The sequence below is a fragment of the Salmo trutta genome, chromosome 21 (genome assembly GCF_901001165.1).
Source record: "Salmo trutta chromosome 21, fSalTru1.1, whole genome shotgun sequence".
Taxonomy (NCBI): domain Eukaryota; kingdom Metazoa; phylum Chordata; class Actinopteri; order Salmoniformes; family Salmonidae; genus Salmo; species Salmo trutta.
Genome location: NC_042977.1, coordinates 33,959,590 through 33,978,094, shown reverse-complemented (window position 1 = coordinate 33,978,094; position 18,505 = coordinate 33,959,590). Strand labels below are relative to the sequence as shown.

Sequence of the window (18,505 nt, the reverse complement as noted above, 5' to 3'; positions counted from 1 at the left end):
ATAAGCAAAGAAAAATGACAGACCATCATTACTTTAAGAAATGAAGGTCAGTCAATCTGGAAAATTTCGAGAACTTTGAACGTTTCTTCAAGTGCAGTCGCAAAAAAACAGTGGTGGAAAAAGTACTCAATTCTCATACTTGAGTAAAAGTAAAGATACCTGCATAGAAAATGACTCAAGTAAAAGTGAAAGTCACCCAGTAAAATACTACTTGAGTAAAAGTCTAAAAGTATTTGGTTTTAAATATACTTAAGTATCAAAAGTAAATGTAGTTGCTAAAATATACTTACAGTTGAAGTCGGTAGTTTACATAAACTAGTTTTAATGACTCCAACCTAAGTGTTTCAACCACTCCACAAATTTCTTGTTAACAAACTATAGTTTTGGCAAGTCAGTTAGGACATCTACTTTGTGCATGACATACGTATTTTTTCCAACAATTGTTTACAGACAGATTATTTCACTTATAATTCACTGTATCACAATGTCTTCTTCTTCTTCAGTCTCCATTCTCCTCTCAATTATCTTGTGTCTATCAACTGGCTCCACTCCTCTTTATGGTATTATAAAGCATAAAAACCCAAAATGCAACACAATTACAAATCTGAGAGAGGTTCTAATTATAATTCACTGTATCACAATTCCAGTGGGTCAGAAGTTTACATACACTAAGTTGACTGTGCCTTTAAACAGCTTGGAAAATTCCAGAAAATGATGTCATGGCTTTAGAAGCTTTTGAGTCAATTGGAGGTGAACCTGTGGATCATCATTTGAGTCAATTGGAGGTGTACCTGTGGATGTATTTCAAGACCTACCTTCAAACTCAGTGCCTCCTTGCTTGACATCATGGGAAAATCAAAAGAAATCAGCAAAGACCTCAGAATTTTTTTTTGTAGACCTCCACAAGTCTGGTTCATCCTTGGGAGCAATTTCCAAACACCTGAAGGTACCACGTTCATCTGCACAAACAATAGTACGCAAGTATAAACACCATGGGACCACGCAGCCATCATACGCTCAGGAAGGAGACGTGTTCTGTCTCCTAAAGATGAACGTACTTTGGTGCGAAAAGTGCAAATCAATCCCAGAACAACAGCAAAGGACCTTGTGAAGATGCTGGAGGAAACAGGTACAAAAATATATCCACAGTAAAATGAGTCCTATATCAACATAACCTGAAAGGCCGCTAAGCAAGGAAAAAGCCACTGCTCCAAAACCGCCATAAAAAAGCCAGACTACGGTTTGCAACTGCACATGGGGACAAAGATCGTACTTTTTGGAGAAATGTCCTCTGGTCTGATGAAACAAAAATAGAACTGTTTGGCATCATGAGGAAAGAAAATTATGTGGATATATTGAAGCAACATCTCAAGACATCAGTCAGGAAGTTAAAGCTTGGTCACATGGGTCTTCCAAATGGACAATGACCCCAAGCATACTTCCATAGTTGTAGCAAAATGGCTTCTGAAAAACCCAGATCAGAGGCAGTAGGGATGACCAGGGATTTTCTCTTGATAAGTGTGGCAATTGGACCATTTTCTGTCCTGCTAAGCATTCAAAATGTAACAAGTACTTTTGGTTGCCAGGGAAAATGTATGGAGTAAAAAGTACATCATTTTCTTTAGGAATGTAATGAAGTAAAAGTAGTCAAAATATAAATAGTACAGATACCCCAAAAAACTATTAAAGTAGTACTTTAAAGTATTTTTATTTAAGTACTTTACAACACTGGCAAAAACCATCAAGCGCTATGATGAATCTGGCTCTCATGAGAACCCCACAGGAAAGGAAGACCCAGAATTCATTACAGTTACCAGCCTCAGAAATTGCATGCCAAATAAATGCTTCAAAGTTCAAGTAACAGACATCTCAACATCAATTGTTCAGAGGAGACTGCGTTAATCAGGCATTCATGGTTGAATTGCTGCAAAGAAACCACTGCTAAAAGGACACCAATAAGAAAAATAGACTTGCTTGGGCCAAGAAACACGAGCAATGGACATTAGACCGGTGGAAATCTGTCCTTTGGTCTGGTGAGTCCAAATTAGAGATTTTAGGTTCCAACCGCTGTGTCTTTGTGAGATGCAGAGTAGGTGAACGGATGATCTCCGCATGTGTGGTTCCCACCGTGAAGCATGGAGGGGGATGTGTGATGGTGTGGGGGTGCTTTGCTGGTGACACTGTCAATTATTTATTTAGAATTCAAGGCACACTTGACCAGCATGGCTACCACAGCATTCTGCAGCGATACGCCATCCTATCTGGTTTGCGCTTAGTGGGACTATCATTTGTTTTTCAACAGGAAAATGACCCAACATACCTCCAGGCTGTGTAAGGGCTATTTGACCAAGAAGGAGAGTGATGGAGTGCTGCATCAGATGACCTGGCCTCCACAATCACACAACCTCAACCCAATTGAGATGGTTTGGGATGAGTTGGACTGCAGAGTGAAGGAAAAGCAGCCAACAAGTGCTCAGCATATGTGGGAACTCCTTCAAGACTGTTGGAAAAGCAGTCCAGGTGAAGCTGGTTGAGAGAATGCCAAGAGTGTGCAAAGCTGTCATCATGGCAATGGGTGGCTACTTTTTAAGAATCTAAAAACTAAAATATATTTTCATTTGTTTTCCTCACTATTATTATACAATGTAGAAAATAGTAAAAATAAAGAAAAACCCTTGAATGAGTAGGTGTGTCCAAACTTTTGACTGGTACTGTATGAGTCTCAGTGATGTGAAACGTTCAGATCTGGTATTTTGAACAAGGGGCCACATGGTCCCTCTAGCCTGGTGTTAGTGTCAGTCAGACTGAGTTTGATCATAAACTGCATAAGCGAGGAAAGAGAATGATGTAGTTTTAGTGTGTGCTAATGCAGCAGCATCCACTTTCTGTTAGAATCAGCACTCAAACTCTGGCATGCATACAATACTGTCCTGCAGTATTGCATTATATAGGTTTATTATATATACTCTTAGTTTTATTCCTTTGAAGAAAACATCCTCTTGGTAGATTTTTTTTAATAGTTTTTAATTTGACTTGATTTTAGAACCATATGTAAATGATTAATGAGTGCCGATTGTGTACTCTTAGAATATAATCATATTGGATGTTTTTTTCCCCTCAGATAACTATGTGGTGACGGACCATGGAGCGTGCGTTCGGACGTGCAGTGGTGACACATACGAGGTGGACGAGGGAGGGGTCAGGAAGTGCAAGAAGTGTGATGGACTGTGCCCCAAAGGTAGTTGATACTGCTACAACTCCTACTATACATTCTGATGGCAGGGACTGTAGCGTTCACGATGATACTGCATGAATGTGCCTCTCTGTAACATGTAAAGTTCACCCCAGTGTTATTCCCCAAAGATGCACTGCACGGTTGTGTTCAATACCATTTTATTTCCAATAGAGGATTTTCCGATTTTTGAATTTTACTTATTGAATAAAAATGTATTTTAACCTGATGTACTGCACTAGTCTTCCGTTTTTTGGGGCTTGTGATTTCTCAAACTAACTTTTCTGTTTGGCAAGAAATTAGTAGCCACGTTTGTTTTTATTAATATGTTACTAATTTTCACAGTTTGCAATGGACTTGGAATGGGGAAACTTGCCAATATTCTGTCAATTAATGCCACCAACATTGACACATTTAAAAACTGTACCAAAATCAATGGGAACATTGCTATTATCTACACATCTATCCATGGGTAAGTAGTGAGCGCATTAAGGTTTTTTGAAATTGTAGAAACATCAGATCATTTATAACCTTTGTATTGTGCAATTCACGAGTACGACAGATTCATGCCACAGTTGTTATTGCTATTCACAGGGACACGTTCACCAAAGCACCTAAGATGGATCCGGCCAAGCTAGAAGTTTTCAAGACGGTCAGAGAAATTACCGGTAAGAATAGAGCCATGGCAGTTCAAATCAGACAAAAGTGCACTTTTCACGATTATTACAAAAAAAATCTATTCATCTTCCAGGGTACTTGCTGATTCAGAACTGGCCTGAGAACATGACGTCCCTCAGTCCATTTGAGAACCTAGAGATCATCCGTGGACGGACCAAGCGGTAAGATTACTGTCCCTGGCCTCTCTCTAAACCTCAGCTTCTACTACAGGGTGCCATTGACAGTGAATGAGAGGATGTGACTCATTCAATATCCCTTTAACTCCTCTCTCTCTCTCCCCCCATTTCCCCTCCCCTCTCTCTGTTCTCAGTGTTCTGTTGAGCTTGGCCATAACCCAGTTAACCATCACCCACCTGGGGCTGCGTAACCTGAAGGAGATCAGTGACGGAGACGTGGTCATTGCAAAAAACCCCAACCTCTGCTACACCAAGAATCACCACTGGAAGCAGTTGTTCAAATCTGACACTCAGACCGCCCGGCTGGAGAACAACGCCGACGGAGCCGACTGCGGTAAATCATTCAGTCATTTTTTTTATGATTAACATTTTTATAGATTTTTGTGGTCACATAACAGAAAAAAAGGGAACACTAACAAACAGGAGATACACAACAAACACCAGGAGTCAACACCATAATATCAGCTCAAGCCCAAGACAAATTAGCGATAACATGTTCAGTGCTTACTAAACGAAAGGTTACACTGGGATATGAGTGGCTCCGAGATAATATTTACCCTCTATTGTTGTGGTCATAAAACTGTGATAGATACAGAATGCAATGATGATGGAGTGTTATTGTGGGAGAAAGGAAATGAACGCTAGCCGGTTGCTTGTGCGGGGTTGTGTGAAAAGAGAAAAGGGTAAAAACAATTATTTTGTATTGATATCAAATTTGATTTGTCACGTGCGGCGAATACAACAGGTGAAATGCTTACTTACAAGCCCTTCACCAACATTGCAGTTCAAGAAATAGAGTTAAGAAAACATTTACTAAATAAAGTAATTTAAAAAAATAAAAGTAGCCCAATAAAATAACAATAGCGAGGCTATATACAGGGGGTACCGGTACCGAGTCAATGTGCTGGGGTACAGGTTAGTTGAGGTAGGTAGAGAAAGTGACTATGCATACTGTAGATAATAAACATCGAGTAGCAGCAGTGTAAAATCAAAGGGGGGGGGGGGGGTCAATGTAAATAGTCCAGGTGGCCATTTAATGAATTGTTCAGCAGTTTTGTGGCTTGGGGGTAGAAGCTGTTAAGGAGCCTTTTGGACCTAGACTTGGCACTCCGGTACCACTTGACGTGCGGTAGAAGAGAACAGTCTATGACTTGGATGACTGGAGTCTTTGACAATTTTTTGGGCCTATCTATAGTATGTGTCGTCTGTATGTGTGTTTGCAGGGATGCAGAACAACACGTGTGACAGGATGTGTACCAGAGATGGCTGCTGGGGCCCTGGACCCACCATGTGTTTCGCCTGTCAGGACTACAGCCGAGCAGGAAGCTGTGTCGACTCCTGCAACATACTGGAGGGGTGAGAGGAGCCCCTTTCTGTTCCCCATTGTAACCTACTGGAGGGGTGAGAGGAGCCCCTTTCTGTTCCCCATTGTAACCTACTGGAGGGGTGAGAGGAGCCCCTTTCTGTTCCCCATTGTAACCTACTGGAGGGGTGAGAGGAGCCCCTTTCTGTTCCCCATTGTAACCTACTGGAGGGGTGAGAGGAGCCCCTTTCTGTTCCCCATTGTAACCTACTGGAGGGGTGAGAGGAGCCCCTTTCTGTTCCCCATTGTAACCTACTGGAGGGGTGAGAGGAGCCCCTTTCTGTTCCCCATTGTAACCTACTGAAGGGGTGAGAGGAGCCCCTTTCTGTTCCCCATTGTAACCTACTGGAGGGGTGAGAGGAGCCCCTTTCTGTTCCCCATTGTAACCTACTGGAGGGGTGAGAGGAGCCCCTTTCTGTTCCCCATTGTAACCTACTGGAGGGGTGAGAGGAGCCCCTTTCTGTTCCCCATTGTAACCTACTGGAGGGGTGAGAGGAGCCCCTTTCTGTTCCCCATTGTAACCTACTGGAGGGGTGAGAGGAGCCCCTTTCTGTTCCCCATTGTAACCTACTGGAGGGGTGAGAGGAGCCCCTTTCTGTTCCCCATTGTAACCTACTGGAGGGGTGAGAGGAGCCCCTTTCTGTTCCCCATTGTAACCTACTGGGGGGGTGAGAGGAGCCCCTTTCTGTTCCCCATTGTAACCTACTGGAGGGGTGAGAGGAGCCCCTTTCTGTTCCCCATTGTAACCTACTGGAGGGGTGAGAGAGGAGCCATTGTAACCTACTGGAGGGGTGAGAGAGGAGCCATTGTAACCTACTGGAGGGGTGAGAGAGGAGCCATTGTAACCTACTGGAGGGGTTAGAGAGGAGCCATTGTAACCTACTGGAGGGGTGAGAGAGGAGCCATTGTAACCTACTGGAGGGGTGAGAGAGGAGCCATTGTAACCTACTGGAGGGGTGAGAGAGGAGCCATTGTAACCTACTGGAGGGGTGAGAGAGGAGCCATTGTAACCTACTGGAGGGGTTAGAGAGGAGCCATTGTAACCTACTGGAGGGGTGAGAGAGGAGCCATTGTAACCTACTGGAGGGGTGAGAGAGGAGCCATTGTAACCTACTGGAGGGGTGAGAGAGGAGCCATTGTAACCTACTGGAGGGGTGAGAGAGGAGCCATTGTAACCTACTGGAGGGGTGAGAGAGGAGCCATTGTAACCTACTGGAGGGGTGAGAGAGGAGCCATTGTAACCTACTGGAGGGGTGAGAGAGGAGCCATTGTAACCTACTGGAGGGGTGAGAGAGGAGCCATTGGAACCTGATTCTGTAGCTGAAGCGGGGAAGAAGAGTGAAAGTAACTTGTTGTACACTTGGCAAAGAAAAACGTGTATTTTGCAAGAAACGATGTTGCATGGAATTTAACAGTAAAAACAGATGGAGTATATCTAAGGTAGTAAGACAGTTACTATACAGTAGAATTGTTAACTTTTGGTAATGAGCTCAATTCATGAGAAGAAAGTTCTCTCAGCTGGAATAGAATCATTTAACTCAGCTGTTTTAACTTTGGGAGTCCTCCTCTGTCAAACATTGAGCATCAACCTTGCTTACAATTTAACTACTGCTATGAGGAACGGGATCAAGTATTTCACTGCAAATGCAACCATCTGAAATGAAATGTTCAACCAATAGAAATATAGCCTGGTCCCTATCTTACCAACTCCTATGGGACAATGACTAGAGGAGTTGGCAAGATGGCACAAACAGATATGGGACCAGACTAGTGGAAATATGCTTCATGCTAACATGTGTCCTAATTGTTGCAGGGAGCCACGTGAGACTGAAGTGAATAAGACGTGTGTGGAGTGTCACCTTGAGTGTCAGTTCCTCAACGGGACCCAAACATGCTCTGGACCAGTATGTGTGTCTCTTACATACTGTACTTAGGACGTAGCATATATGTCTATATAATATACACTACCGTTCAAAGGTTTGGGGTCACAAAGAAATGTCCTTGTTTTTGAAAGAAAAGCACATTTTTTGACCATTAAAATAACATCAAATTGATCAGAAATACAGTGTAGACATTGTTAATGTTGTAAATTACTGTTGTAGCTGGAAACGGCAGATTTTGTATGGAATATCTACATAGGCGTACAGAGGCCCATTATCAGCAACCATCACTCCTGTGTTCCAATGGCACGTTGTGTTAGCTAATCCAAGTTTATAATTTTAAAAGGCTAATTGATCATTAGAAAACCCTTTTGCAATTATGTTAGCACAGCTGAAAACGATTGTGCTGATTAAAGAAGCAATAAAACTGGCCTTCTTTAGACTAGTTGAGTATCTGGAGCATCAGCATTTGTGGGTTTGATTACAGGCTCAAAATAGCCAGAAACAAAGTACTTTCGTCTGAAACTCGTCAGTCTATTCTTGTTCTGAGAAATGAAGACTATTCCATGCGAGAAATTGCCAAGAAACTGAAGATCTCGTACAACGCTGTGTACTACTCCCTTCACAGAACAACGCAAACTGGCTCTAACCAGAATAGAAAGAGGAGTGGGAGGCCCCGGTGCACAACTGAGCAAGAGGACAAGTACATTAGAGTGTCTAGTTTGAGAAACAGACGCCTCACAAGTCCTTAACAGGCAGCTTCATTAAATAGTACCTGCAAAACACCAGTCTCAACGTCAACTGGGAAGAGGCGACTCCGGGAGGCTGGCCTTTTAGGCAGAGTTGCAAAGAAAAAGCCATATCTCAGACTGGCCAATAAAAATAAAATATTAAGATGGGCAAAAGAACACATACTGGACAGAGGAACTCTGCCTAGAAGGCCAGCATCCTGGAGTCACCTCTTCACTGTTGACGTTGAGACTGGTGTTTTGTGGGTACTATTTAATGAAGCTGCCAGTTGAGGACTTGAGGCCATTTCTAAGTGACCCCAAACTTCTGAACTGTAGTGTACTATGTAGTAGTATGTGTCACTATAATATACTATGTCTCAGTATGTGTCTCTATAATATACTATGTCGCAGTATGTGTCTCTATAATATACTATGAAGTAGTATCCCCCTGTGCACAATGTCTTTTCAACGTCTAGTTTTGATTTACATTTGGTTGAGTTGTTAACTAACGGGAAATCAACATGAACAAAAAATGTCAACATGTCATTGGATTTAGTTTTTTTTATTCCCTTACGTTAATGACTTTTTGCAAATCCAATCAGTTTTCCATGTTGATTCAACATCATCACACAGAACTGTGTTGTTGAAATGAGGTGGAAACAACGTTGATTCAACCAGTTTTTGCCCAGTGGGATGTCTCTCGCCCTATAATATAATATGTAGCAGTATGTGTCTCTCTCCATGCTATGTCCCAGAACAATAGGCACAATGTATTTCTCTGGCATTCTATTGCAGAGTCATTTGCTTACCCATGTGAGCACCCCGGGACACAGCTGTCGCCATTTTTGAAGTTTGCACACTGGCTACACTGCTTGTGTGGTTGTGTCAGTTAATTATTCTACGTCTCAGCACAGTAGGGCTGTTTCCTTAGAATGTTTCTTTAGATGTGTATGTAATACATTGTCCTCCTCTCTTTCAGGGCCATGAGCAGTGTACCCGGTGTGCCAACTTCAAAGATGGAGACAACTGTGTCCCGTGGTGCCCTAGAGGGGTGGCTGGGGGCAAGAACACCTTCATCTGGAAATATGCAGATAAGATGAAGGTGTGCCAGCTGTGCCACCAGAACTGTACCGAGGGGTAAGTAAGGGCATCTGTCACAACTGCATAAATACATGAAAAATTCACAAATACACAAATGGCGCCGGAGAAGAAGGCAGAGGTTTTACGTGCCCCCATCCGATTGTTTTTGTTTGTTTGTTTATTTGCATTGTTTGTAACTTATTTTTTTACTTATTTTGTACATAATGTTGCCGCTACCGTCTCTTATGACCAAAAATAACTTCTAGACATCAGGACTGTGATTACTCACCATGGACTAGCAGAATCCTTTTTTTCCCTTTCAATACTCTGACGAGCCCGACACGAAGGATATACTGCTTCCTCGGGAACAAGCCCCGATTCCCGTGATCTGCGTGAAGAGGAGGCGGAGAAAGAGGGGCCGAAGGGCGGGCTGCCTTCTGAGAATTCGTAGGCGATCGAATAAGCCTCCACTTCCTTCCATTCTGCTAGAAAACGTGCAATCCTTGGAGAATAAAATCAACAAGATATGCGGAAGATTAAACTACTGTAACATCAAGCTACTGTAACATCTAATGCTTCACGGAGTCGTGGCTGAACGGTGACAATATCAACATTCAGCTTGCTGGTTATACGCTGTACCGTCAGGATAGAACAGCAGCGTCTGGTAAGACAAGGGGCGGCGGACTATGTATTTTTGTAAATAACAGCTGGTGCACGATATCTAAGGGAGTCTTGAGCTATTGCTCGCCTTAGGTAGAGTATCTCATGATAAGCTGTAGACCACACTACCTACTGAGAGAGTTTTAATCTGTATTCTTCGTAGCTGTTTACATACCACCACAGACTGAGGCTGGCACTAAGACAGCATTGAATGAGCTGTATTCCGCCATAAGCAAACAAGAAAACGCTCACCCAGAGTGTTTTCAACCTCTCCCTGTCCGAGTCTGGACTTAAAGTCCCCTGCACTCCTAGTTGCAGGGGACTTTAATGCAGGGAACATAATTACTTTTCACCAAATTTCCATCAGCATGTTAAATGTGTAACTAGAGGGAAAAAAACCCTGGACCACCTTTACTCCACACACAGAGACGCATAAAAAGCTCTCCCTCGCCGTCCATTTGGCAAATCTGACCATAATTCTATCTTCATGATTCCTGCTTAAAAGCTCAAATTAAAGCAGGAAGCACCAGTGACTAGATCAATAAAAAAGTGGTCAGATGAAGCAGATGCTAAGCTACAGGACTGTTTTACTAGACCAGACTGAAATATGTTCCGGGATTCCTCCGATGGCATTGAGGAGTACACAACATTAGTCATTGGCTTTATCAATAAGTGCATCGATGACGTCGTCCCCACAGTGACCATACGTACATACCCCAACCAGATGTCATGGATTACAGGCAGCATCCGCACTGAGCTAAAGGCTAGAGCTGCCGCTTTCAAGGAGCGGGACTCTAACCCAGAAGCTTATAAGAAATTCCGCTATGCCCTCCGACAAACCATCAATACAGGACCAAGATTCAAATCGTACTACACCGGCTCTGACGCTCGTCAGATGTGGCAGGGCTTGCAAACCATTACAGACTACAAGGGGAAGCACAGCCGAGAGCTGCCCAGTGACAGCTAAACTACTTCTATGCTCGCTTCGAGGCAAGTAACACTGAAACATGCATGAGAGCACCAGCTGTTCCGGAAGACTGTGTGATCACGCTCTCCACAAGCCGATGTGAGTAAGACCTTTAAACAGGTCAACATTCACAAGGCCGCAGGGCCAGACGGATTACCAGGACGTGTACTGCGAGCATGCGCAGACCAACTGGCAAGTGTCTTCACTGACATTTTCAACCTCTCCCTGTCCGAGTCTGTAATACCAACATGTTTTAAGCAGATCACCATAGTGCCTGTGCCCAAGAACACTATGGTAACCTGCCTAAATGACTACCGACCCGTAGCACTCTCGTCTGTAGCCATGAAGTGCTTTGAAAGGCTGGTCATGGCTCACATCAACACCATCATCCCAGAAACCCAAGACCCACTCCAATTTGCATACCGCCCCAATGATGCAATCTCTATTGCACTCCACACTGCCCTTTCCCACCTGGACAAAAAGAACACCTATGTGACAATGCTACTCATTGACTACAGCTCAGCGTTCAACACATTTTACATTTACATTTTAGTCATTTAGCAGACGCTCTTATCCAGAGCGACTTACAGTAGTGAATGCATACATTTCATTAAAAAAAAATATTCCCCGTACTGGTCCCCCGTGGGAATCGAACCCACAACCCTGGCGTTGCAAACACCATGCTCTACCAACTGAGCCACACGGGACGATTGTGCCCTCTAAGCTCATCACTAAGCTAAGGACCCTGGCACTAAACACCTCCCTCTGCAACTGGATCCTGGACTTCCTGACGGGCCGCCCCCAGGTGGTAAGGGTAGGTAACAACACATCCGCCACGCTGATCCTCAACACAGGGGCCCCTCAGGGGTGCGTGCTCAGTCCCCTCCTGTACTCCCTGTTCACTCATGACTGCACGGCCAGGCACGACTCCAACACCATCATTAAGTTTGCCAATGACACAACAGTGGTAGGCCTGATCACCGACAACGACGAGACAGCCTATAGGGAGGAGGTCAGAGACCTGGCCGTGTGGTGCCAGGACAACAACCTCTCCCTCAACGTGATCAAGACAAAGGTGATGATTGTGGACTACAGGAAAAAGAGGACCGAGCACGCTGCCATTCTCATCGACGGGGCTGCAGTGAAGCAGGTTGAGAGCTTCAAGTTCCTTGGTGTCCACATCACCAACAAACTAACATGGTCCAAGCACACCAAGACAGTCGTGAAGAGGACACAACAAGACCTTTTCAAATCAAATTTATTTGTCACATACACATGGTTAGCAGGTGTTAATGCAAGTGTAGCGAAATGCTTGTTCTTCTAGTTCCGACCATGCAGTAATATAAGTGCAGTAAGTGCAGTAATCTACCAATTCCACAACAACTACCTTGTACACACAAGTGTAAAGGAATGAATACGAATATGTACATAAAAATATATAAATGAGTGATGGCCGAACGACATAGGCAAGATGTAATAGATAGTATGGAGTTGTCGTGTCTTTGGGTACCATTAAACTGAAGATAGGTTTATCAATTAACTCCCTGTAATTATTATCACGCGATTAAACTGATTAATCGTTTAATTGTAATTAACTATGAGATCGGGGCACCAAGAAAAATATTCAGATTACAAAGTTATAATTTTCCTAATATAACTTAACCTATATTATAATATAGGCCGATTATCTTCTGGTTTAAATGGCGTATTTTACCTCTCGTCCAGTCTCATTCCAAACGTCGTAAATTGTTGTATCTGCACGAACCCAGTCTTTACTAAAATCATCCATACATCAATTGTCTTAAAATCATTTATTTACTACACTAAGTAATTAACAGAAAACATACAAACAGTAATTATCGTCACAAAGGATTGGTATAGTAATGTGCCCTAATGGGCTAACAGGCAGGTCGGCCTGTTGAACAATGGATCATAATAGTCAGCTGAGGATGCACACCTACAGAGTTCATTAATATTACAATTGACAATTGAACGCTCACTCATTCGGGAACAATTACAATCAATATATATTTACGCTCAGTGTCGTCGGGATCCTTGTTGAAGAGTTCTGTTCTGATGGAGAGTTCTCTCTCTCTCTCTCTTGGTTAGAATGGATCTTTCAAAGCGACATTCATTAATGTCGTCATAGAATGGATGTTTTGTTGGTCTTCGCGTTCGATGATATAATTTACTTAGCTGCAGACTAATAATTAATATCAAAGACTTGTTCTTATTCTGTCGGTCTCGATAGTAAAAGTTAACCACGTGGTGTAGTTCACTTTCAGTAGAGGAATTGGATGGTAAAACCTACTGGCCATGGAGTGCAGGCCTGGTCTTAAGAAAGTAAATCAGGGTGGGGGTTTTTATAGGTGACCCTGGAACAGGCTTGTCAAATGACGCCTGGTCCTGTCTGTGTCCCTTGGGGGGCGTGCCGATGGCTGAGTGAAGCTTGGTACAGAAATCCAATTCTATCACATTAACATCAGTACATAGCATCTCAATGTATTACAAATAGCTTTATCCTTATTAATACATTTTATACAACCATTATGATGCAAGTCTCATCGCTGAGGCTATTATATAAACAGTTTTATGGTAATATGGCTATATTGTCTCTTCTGAGTATCACAAAATTGTACCAAGCGGACCAGTTCGTAGCTGGACTCTTCACCAATCTTCCATACCTTCTCCAGAACATAAAATGTCGTTCGGTACTCCAATTCTATGAGTTGGAAGAATTTCCTTTGTCTCTCTATGAAACATGTGGTAGGAGATTCTCCTCTTAGAATTTTTACAACCCTTTCACACAGGGCCTGGGTGGGGGTGCAAGGTTGGGGGATGGTACAAAGGGGAGGGGGTCAACTGTCCTCCCTGTACTCAGAGGCCAACGTCATGACATACCCCCCCTGGTGGTTTGGATCTTGTTTATCCTGCAAGTTACAAATCAACATAAAATCATGACCACGTGATGTCCCATTGGTAGATCATCGTTGCAGTCCCCTCTGGTGGTTGAACTTGGTAGGCTCTCTGAAAGCGGAGCAGTCCACCACAAGGATGGGCAGTTGATGTCCGGTTGGTGATCGCCGTTGCGGTCTCCTCTAGTGGCGTACCTTGGTAGGTTCCCTGGAAGCTGCAAAGTACCCAGGAAGGGCCAGGGGATGTCCTGGTTGGTGATCGCCGTTGCGGTCCCCCCCTCTGGTGGTTTACCTTGGTAGTCTCTCTGACAGCGGGCATGCTGCCACAAGGATAGGCCGTGGGTGTCCGGATTTGGGGTCGCCGTTCCGGACCCGTCGTCCAGACTGGAAGATCTGGCAGTAACTTAGGCAGATGTTAACAACGCACACACACTCATGAAATATATATAATTACATTCCCCAATGAGCGGCGTTGTGGCACTAAGTGATGGTTGTATGGGGACTTTGTTTATGGCTCTATCACTTCCTATGTGTCAAAGGAACTGAACCGAAAAGGAATGAAAGCATAAACAAAACCAAAAATATACAAAATATAGTTCTCACACAAAAAAAATATCATCTAATTGGACTGTATTCTATATAGGTCCAATGTTCTGGCAAAATGATTATCATGGCATTGTCTCTAATGCCATATCTAGGGTTTTTCCTACTTGGTGTGTCGCTTAGGCGCTATCCTAAGTTGATAACTATATGATAAGTCTACAGCTGTAATGCACTAGTTTTGGGCAGTCTACAGGTATGACCTACGGACTTCTGGGAAGAAAACTGGTGAGTGCTGTAGAGTCAAAGGCCTAGAAGTAAATGTTCAACTTTACTAAGGCTGGTATATTGCTTGGGCCCTTAAGTGGTCCTAGCATAAATCCTAATTGGATGTTCCGTTGTGCATGTGCGCTTATGCTTACACATGCGCGCATGTCAAGGGAAGAAAACCAAGTATCCGGGCAGATTACAACTTGTTCAGAATGAGTCTGACATAGTCAGGTAATTTTCAGGTCAATGCCTGGAGGTCAGTCAGAAATGGTGTCAAGGGAGTCTGTAGTAGTTTTTCTACAAGTCACTGTGTCTTCCACTATTGTAGTGGTGATAGGTATGAAGTCTATTTCATAGCTATGTTATCCACGGAGGAGCTAACCTCACGACGGAAGTACTCTTTAAGTATTGGACCAGTCATACGTGGTGTGATCATGGTTCATGACTTCTAATAATTTTCCTCCTGAATGGAGGGTCCTATTTATTAGTGACATGTGTGTTAACCATTGGAAGAGTGCACTGGAGATTCCCCTCCACATTTTTCACTCTGAGTGACTCCTATGTCGCTATTATCAATCGCAATTTAACTTGTGAGGTTACTAATCTTCTTACTGATTGTAGCGGGACTGACTGTTGCTAGTACTGGTACTCAAGGGGACCAGTTATCCTACCGATTTATTCTGAAATATTATCTACCGGAACACATGATTGGAGCATTTTACTAGTTGTATTGTAGTTGAACCTACACATGGCAAAGAATGATTACTGATGCCATTTGTTTTGGAGGTGGACAAGTCCACTGGACTTCCTTTACGACCAGTGTGGTATACCTCAGTACTATCTTAGATGTCTTCTAAGATAATCCCCGTCTAGGGGCCTGTCTGCTCCTCACTGTTCTCATAGGAGAGTTTACAACTAGAGTTGATTTATGCTCTGGCGGCCTCGTACGGTGTTGTCCATAGTCTTGACCCCCCCACCGGCCTCGATGAGGCTCATCATGGGTCTGGGCTACTATTCCCCCGCTTTGTGCCTCGGGACCCCCCCACCAGCGGGTGGTGTTGGTGTCCGATGCGCAAATGAAAAGGTCGGACCCTATGTACGAGTTGTCAGCGGCCGCGTTATGAGAATGGCTGTAACCTTTCAGCCAAATCTCCTGGTGTTTGTGCTTCAAAACGCTCAGTGGCTGTCGAGGCATGTCAGTCACCACCGCGTCCGCGTGTGGCAACCTCTTCATTACCTGCGAACTGAGACGAGGATATCGGTCTGTGATATCGCAAAGTGTTTCACTGACGCCATTAGTGTCATTGTAAGGGGTGACAGTCCCCAACAAAGCGGAAGGTGTATCATCGGAAGCAGAGTATACTCTGTGCATCAATGTGTTACTTGCTGAGACGGCCGCATTGCTTGCGGAAGTGTCCAAAGGGCAAGAGAAGTTCATCTCAACTATCGTATTGCACGACTGCAAGGGGGAGGGAAGTTGCTTATTCACAGAGACAGCTGGCTCGAAATCATGAAAAGAATGGTCAATTAGGTAGTCTGATGGAATGTGTCTCCATGGATCGGATTCTGCACCAAGAGGTTTCTAAACGTCGTTTTCCCAAGGGGTGCTTTCGACAGATACCCCTCGTGAATGACTGCGTTGCAGCTAGCGTTAGGGGAAGACAGTGTGGTCAGTGGAGAAGGCACTGTGGCCTGTGACCATACCTGGTTGGTTTTCCAATCCATCAATGGGAGTAACCGATCCATCAAGTCTGCTCCAAGTAGCAGGGTTACAGTTTCGAGGCTGGTAACATACACAGGGTGAACGAGCGATACGTCCTGGAAGTGTAGTTTCAGCATGACTCTCAATGTGAGAGGCGAGGTAGTCTCAGTGACCCCTCGAAGTTTAGTGTCGCATCGTTCCACTTTTAACCAACGTTTAGTTGGCTTCAAAGCCCTTTTGAGATCATCAAACAATGTTTGAGAGATGAGTGATATTGTCGCACCCGAATCCATTAGCGCATGACAAGTTAAGCAGTCCTCCAGGACTGTTTCCAGGTATGGCCGTTTAGATTCGTGGTTAGTGGACATATTCCCCACAAAGTGGAGTGGTCGTTCGCAACGACGTGATCTGCCATTTCTGTTCAAGGTGGAAGCAGATTGACTTTTCCGATTTTGAGTGGGCTTGGCTTTAACGAAGCGTTTGACCTTTAACAGTCTGATGGCCTTGAGATAGAAGCTGTTTTTCAGTCTCTCGGTTCCAGCTTTGATGCACCTGTACTGACCTCGCCTTCTGGATGTTAGCGGGGTGAACAGGCAGTGGCTCGGGTGGTTGCTGTCCTTGATGATCTTTTTGGCCTTCCTGTGACATCGGGTGGTGTAGGTATCCTGGAGGGCAGGTAGTTTGCACCCGGTGATGCGTTGTGCAGACCTCACTACCCTCTGGAGACCCTTACGGTTGTGGGCGGAGCAGTTGCCGTACCAGGCTGTGATACAGCCCGACAGGATGCTCTCGATTGTGCATCTGTAAAAGTTTGTGAGTGTTTTTGGTGACAAGCCGAATTTCTTCAGCCTCCTGATGTTGAAGAGGCGCTGCTGCGCCTTCTTCACCACGCTGTCTGTGTGGGTGGACCATTTCAGTTTGTCCGTGATGTGTACGCCGAGGAACTTAAAACTCTCCACCCTCTCCACTACTGTCCCGTCAATGTAGATAGGGGGCTGCTCCCTCTGCTGTTTCCTGAAGTCCACGATCATCTCTTTTGTTTTGTTGACGTTGAGTGCGAGGTTATTTTCCTGACACCACACTCCGAGGGCCCTCACCTCCTCCCCGTAGGCCGTCTCGTCGTTGTTGGTAATCAAGCCTACCACTGTAGTGTCGTCTGCAAACTTGATGATTGAGTTGGATGCGTGCATGGCCACGCAGTCGTGGGTGAACAGGGAGTACAGACGAGGGCTGAGAACGCACCCTTGTGGGGACCCAGTGTTGAGGATCAGCGGGGTGGAAATGTTGTTACCTACCCTCACCACCTGGGAGCGGCCCATCAGGAAGTCCAGGACCCAGTTGCACAGGTCGGGGTCGAGACCCAGGGTCTCGAGCTTAATGATGAGTTTGGAGGGTACTTTGGTGTTAAATGCTGAGCTGTAATCGATGAACAGCATTCTTACATAGGTATTCCTCTTGTCCAGATGGGTTAGGGCAGTGTGCAGTGTGATGGCGATTGCGTCGTCTGTGGACCCATTGGGTCGGTAAGCAAATTGGAGTGGGTCTAGGGTGTCAGGTAGGGTGGAGGTGATATGGTCCTTGACTAGTCTCTCAAAGCACTTCATGATGACGGAAGTGAGTGCTACAGGGCGGTAGTCATTTAGCTCAGTTACCTTAGCTTTCTTGGGAACAGGAACAATGGTGGCCCTCTTGAAGCATGTGGGGACAGCAGACTGGGATAAGGATTGATTGAATATGTCTGTAAACACACCAGCCAGCTGGTCTGCGCATGCTCTGACGACGCGGCCGGGGATGCCGTCTGGGCCTGCAGCCTTGCGAGGGTTAACACGTTTAAATGTTTTACTCACGTTGGCTGCAGTGAAGGAGAGCCCGCAGGTTTTGGTAGTAGGCTGTGTTAGTGGCACTGTATTGTCCTCAAAGCGAGCAAAACACTTGTTTAGTCTGTCTGGGAGCAAGGCATCGTGATCCGCGACGGGGCTGATTTTTCTTTTGTAGTCCGTGATTGACTGTAGACCCTGCCACATACCTCTCGTGTCTGAGCCGTTTAATTGCGACACCACTTTGTCTCTGTACTGACGCTTAGCTTGTTTGATTGCCTTGCGGAGGGAATAGCTTCACTGTTTATATTCGGTCATGTTTCCGGTCACTTTGCCCTGATTAACAGCAGTGGTTCGCGCGTTCAGTTTGCGCGAATGCTGCCATCAATCCACGGTTTCTGGTTGGGGAATGTTTTAATAGACGCTGTTGGTACGACATCACCGATGCACTTGTTAATGAACTCGCACACCGAGTCAGCCTATTCGTCATTGTT

General features: G+C 44.7%; 1 protein-coding gene across 2 annotated transcripts in view; it reads left to right on the top strand.

The window, feature by feature from the left end:
• The window catches only part of LOC115157224 (epidermal growth factor receptor), an 85,786-nt gene that overhangs the window by 48,755 nt on the left and 18,526 nt on the right, over window positions 1-18,505 (top strand). For both annotated transcript variants that reach the window (XM_029705295.1, XM_029705296.1), the window contains 8 exons: window positions 3,122-3,238; window positions 3,578-3,704; window positions 3,827-3,900; window positions 3,984-4,071; window positions 4,221-4,420; window positions 5,310-5,442; window positions 7,263-7,353; window positions 9,040-9,197. In XM_029705295.1, the coding sequence (XP_029561155.1) occupies window positions 3,122-3,238; window positions 3,578-3,704; window positions 3,827-3,900; window positions 3,984-4,071; window positions 4,221-4,420; window positions 5,310-5,442; window positions 7,263-7,353; window positions 9,040-9,197 (988 nt within the window). The remainder of the gene's footprint in view (window positions 1-3,121; window positions 3,239-3,577; window positions 3,705-3,826; window positions 3,901-3,983; window positions 4,072-4,220; window positions 4,421-5,309; window positions 5,443-7,262; window positions 7,354-9,039; window positions 9,198-18,505) is intronic.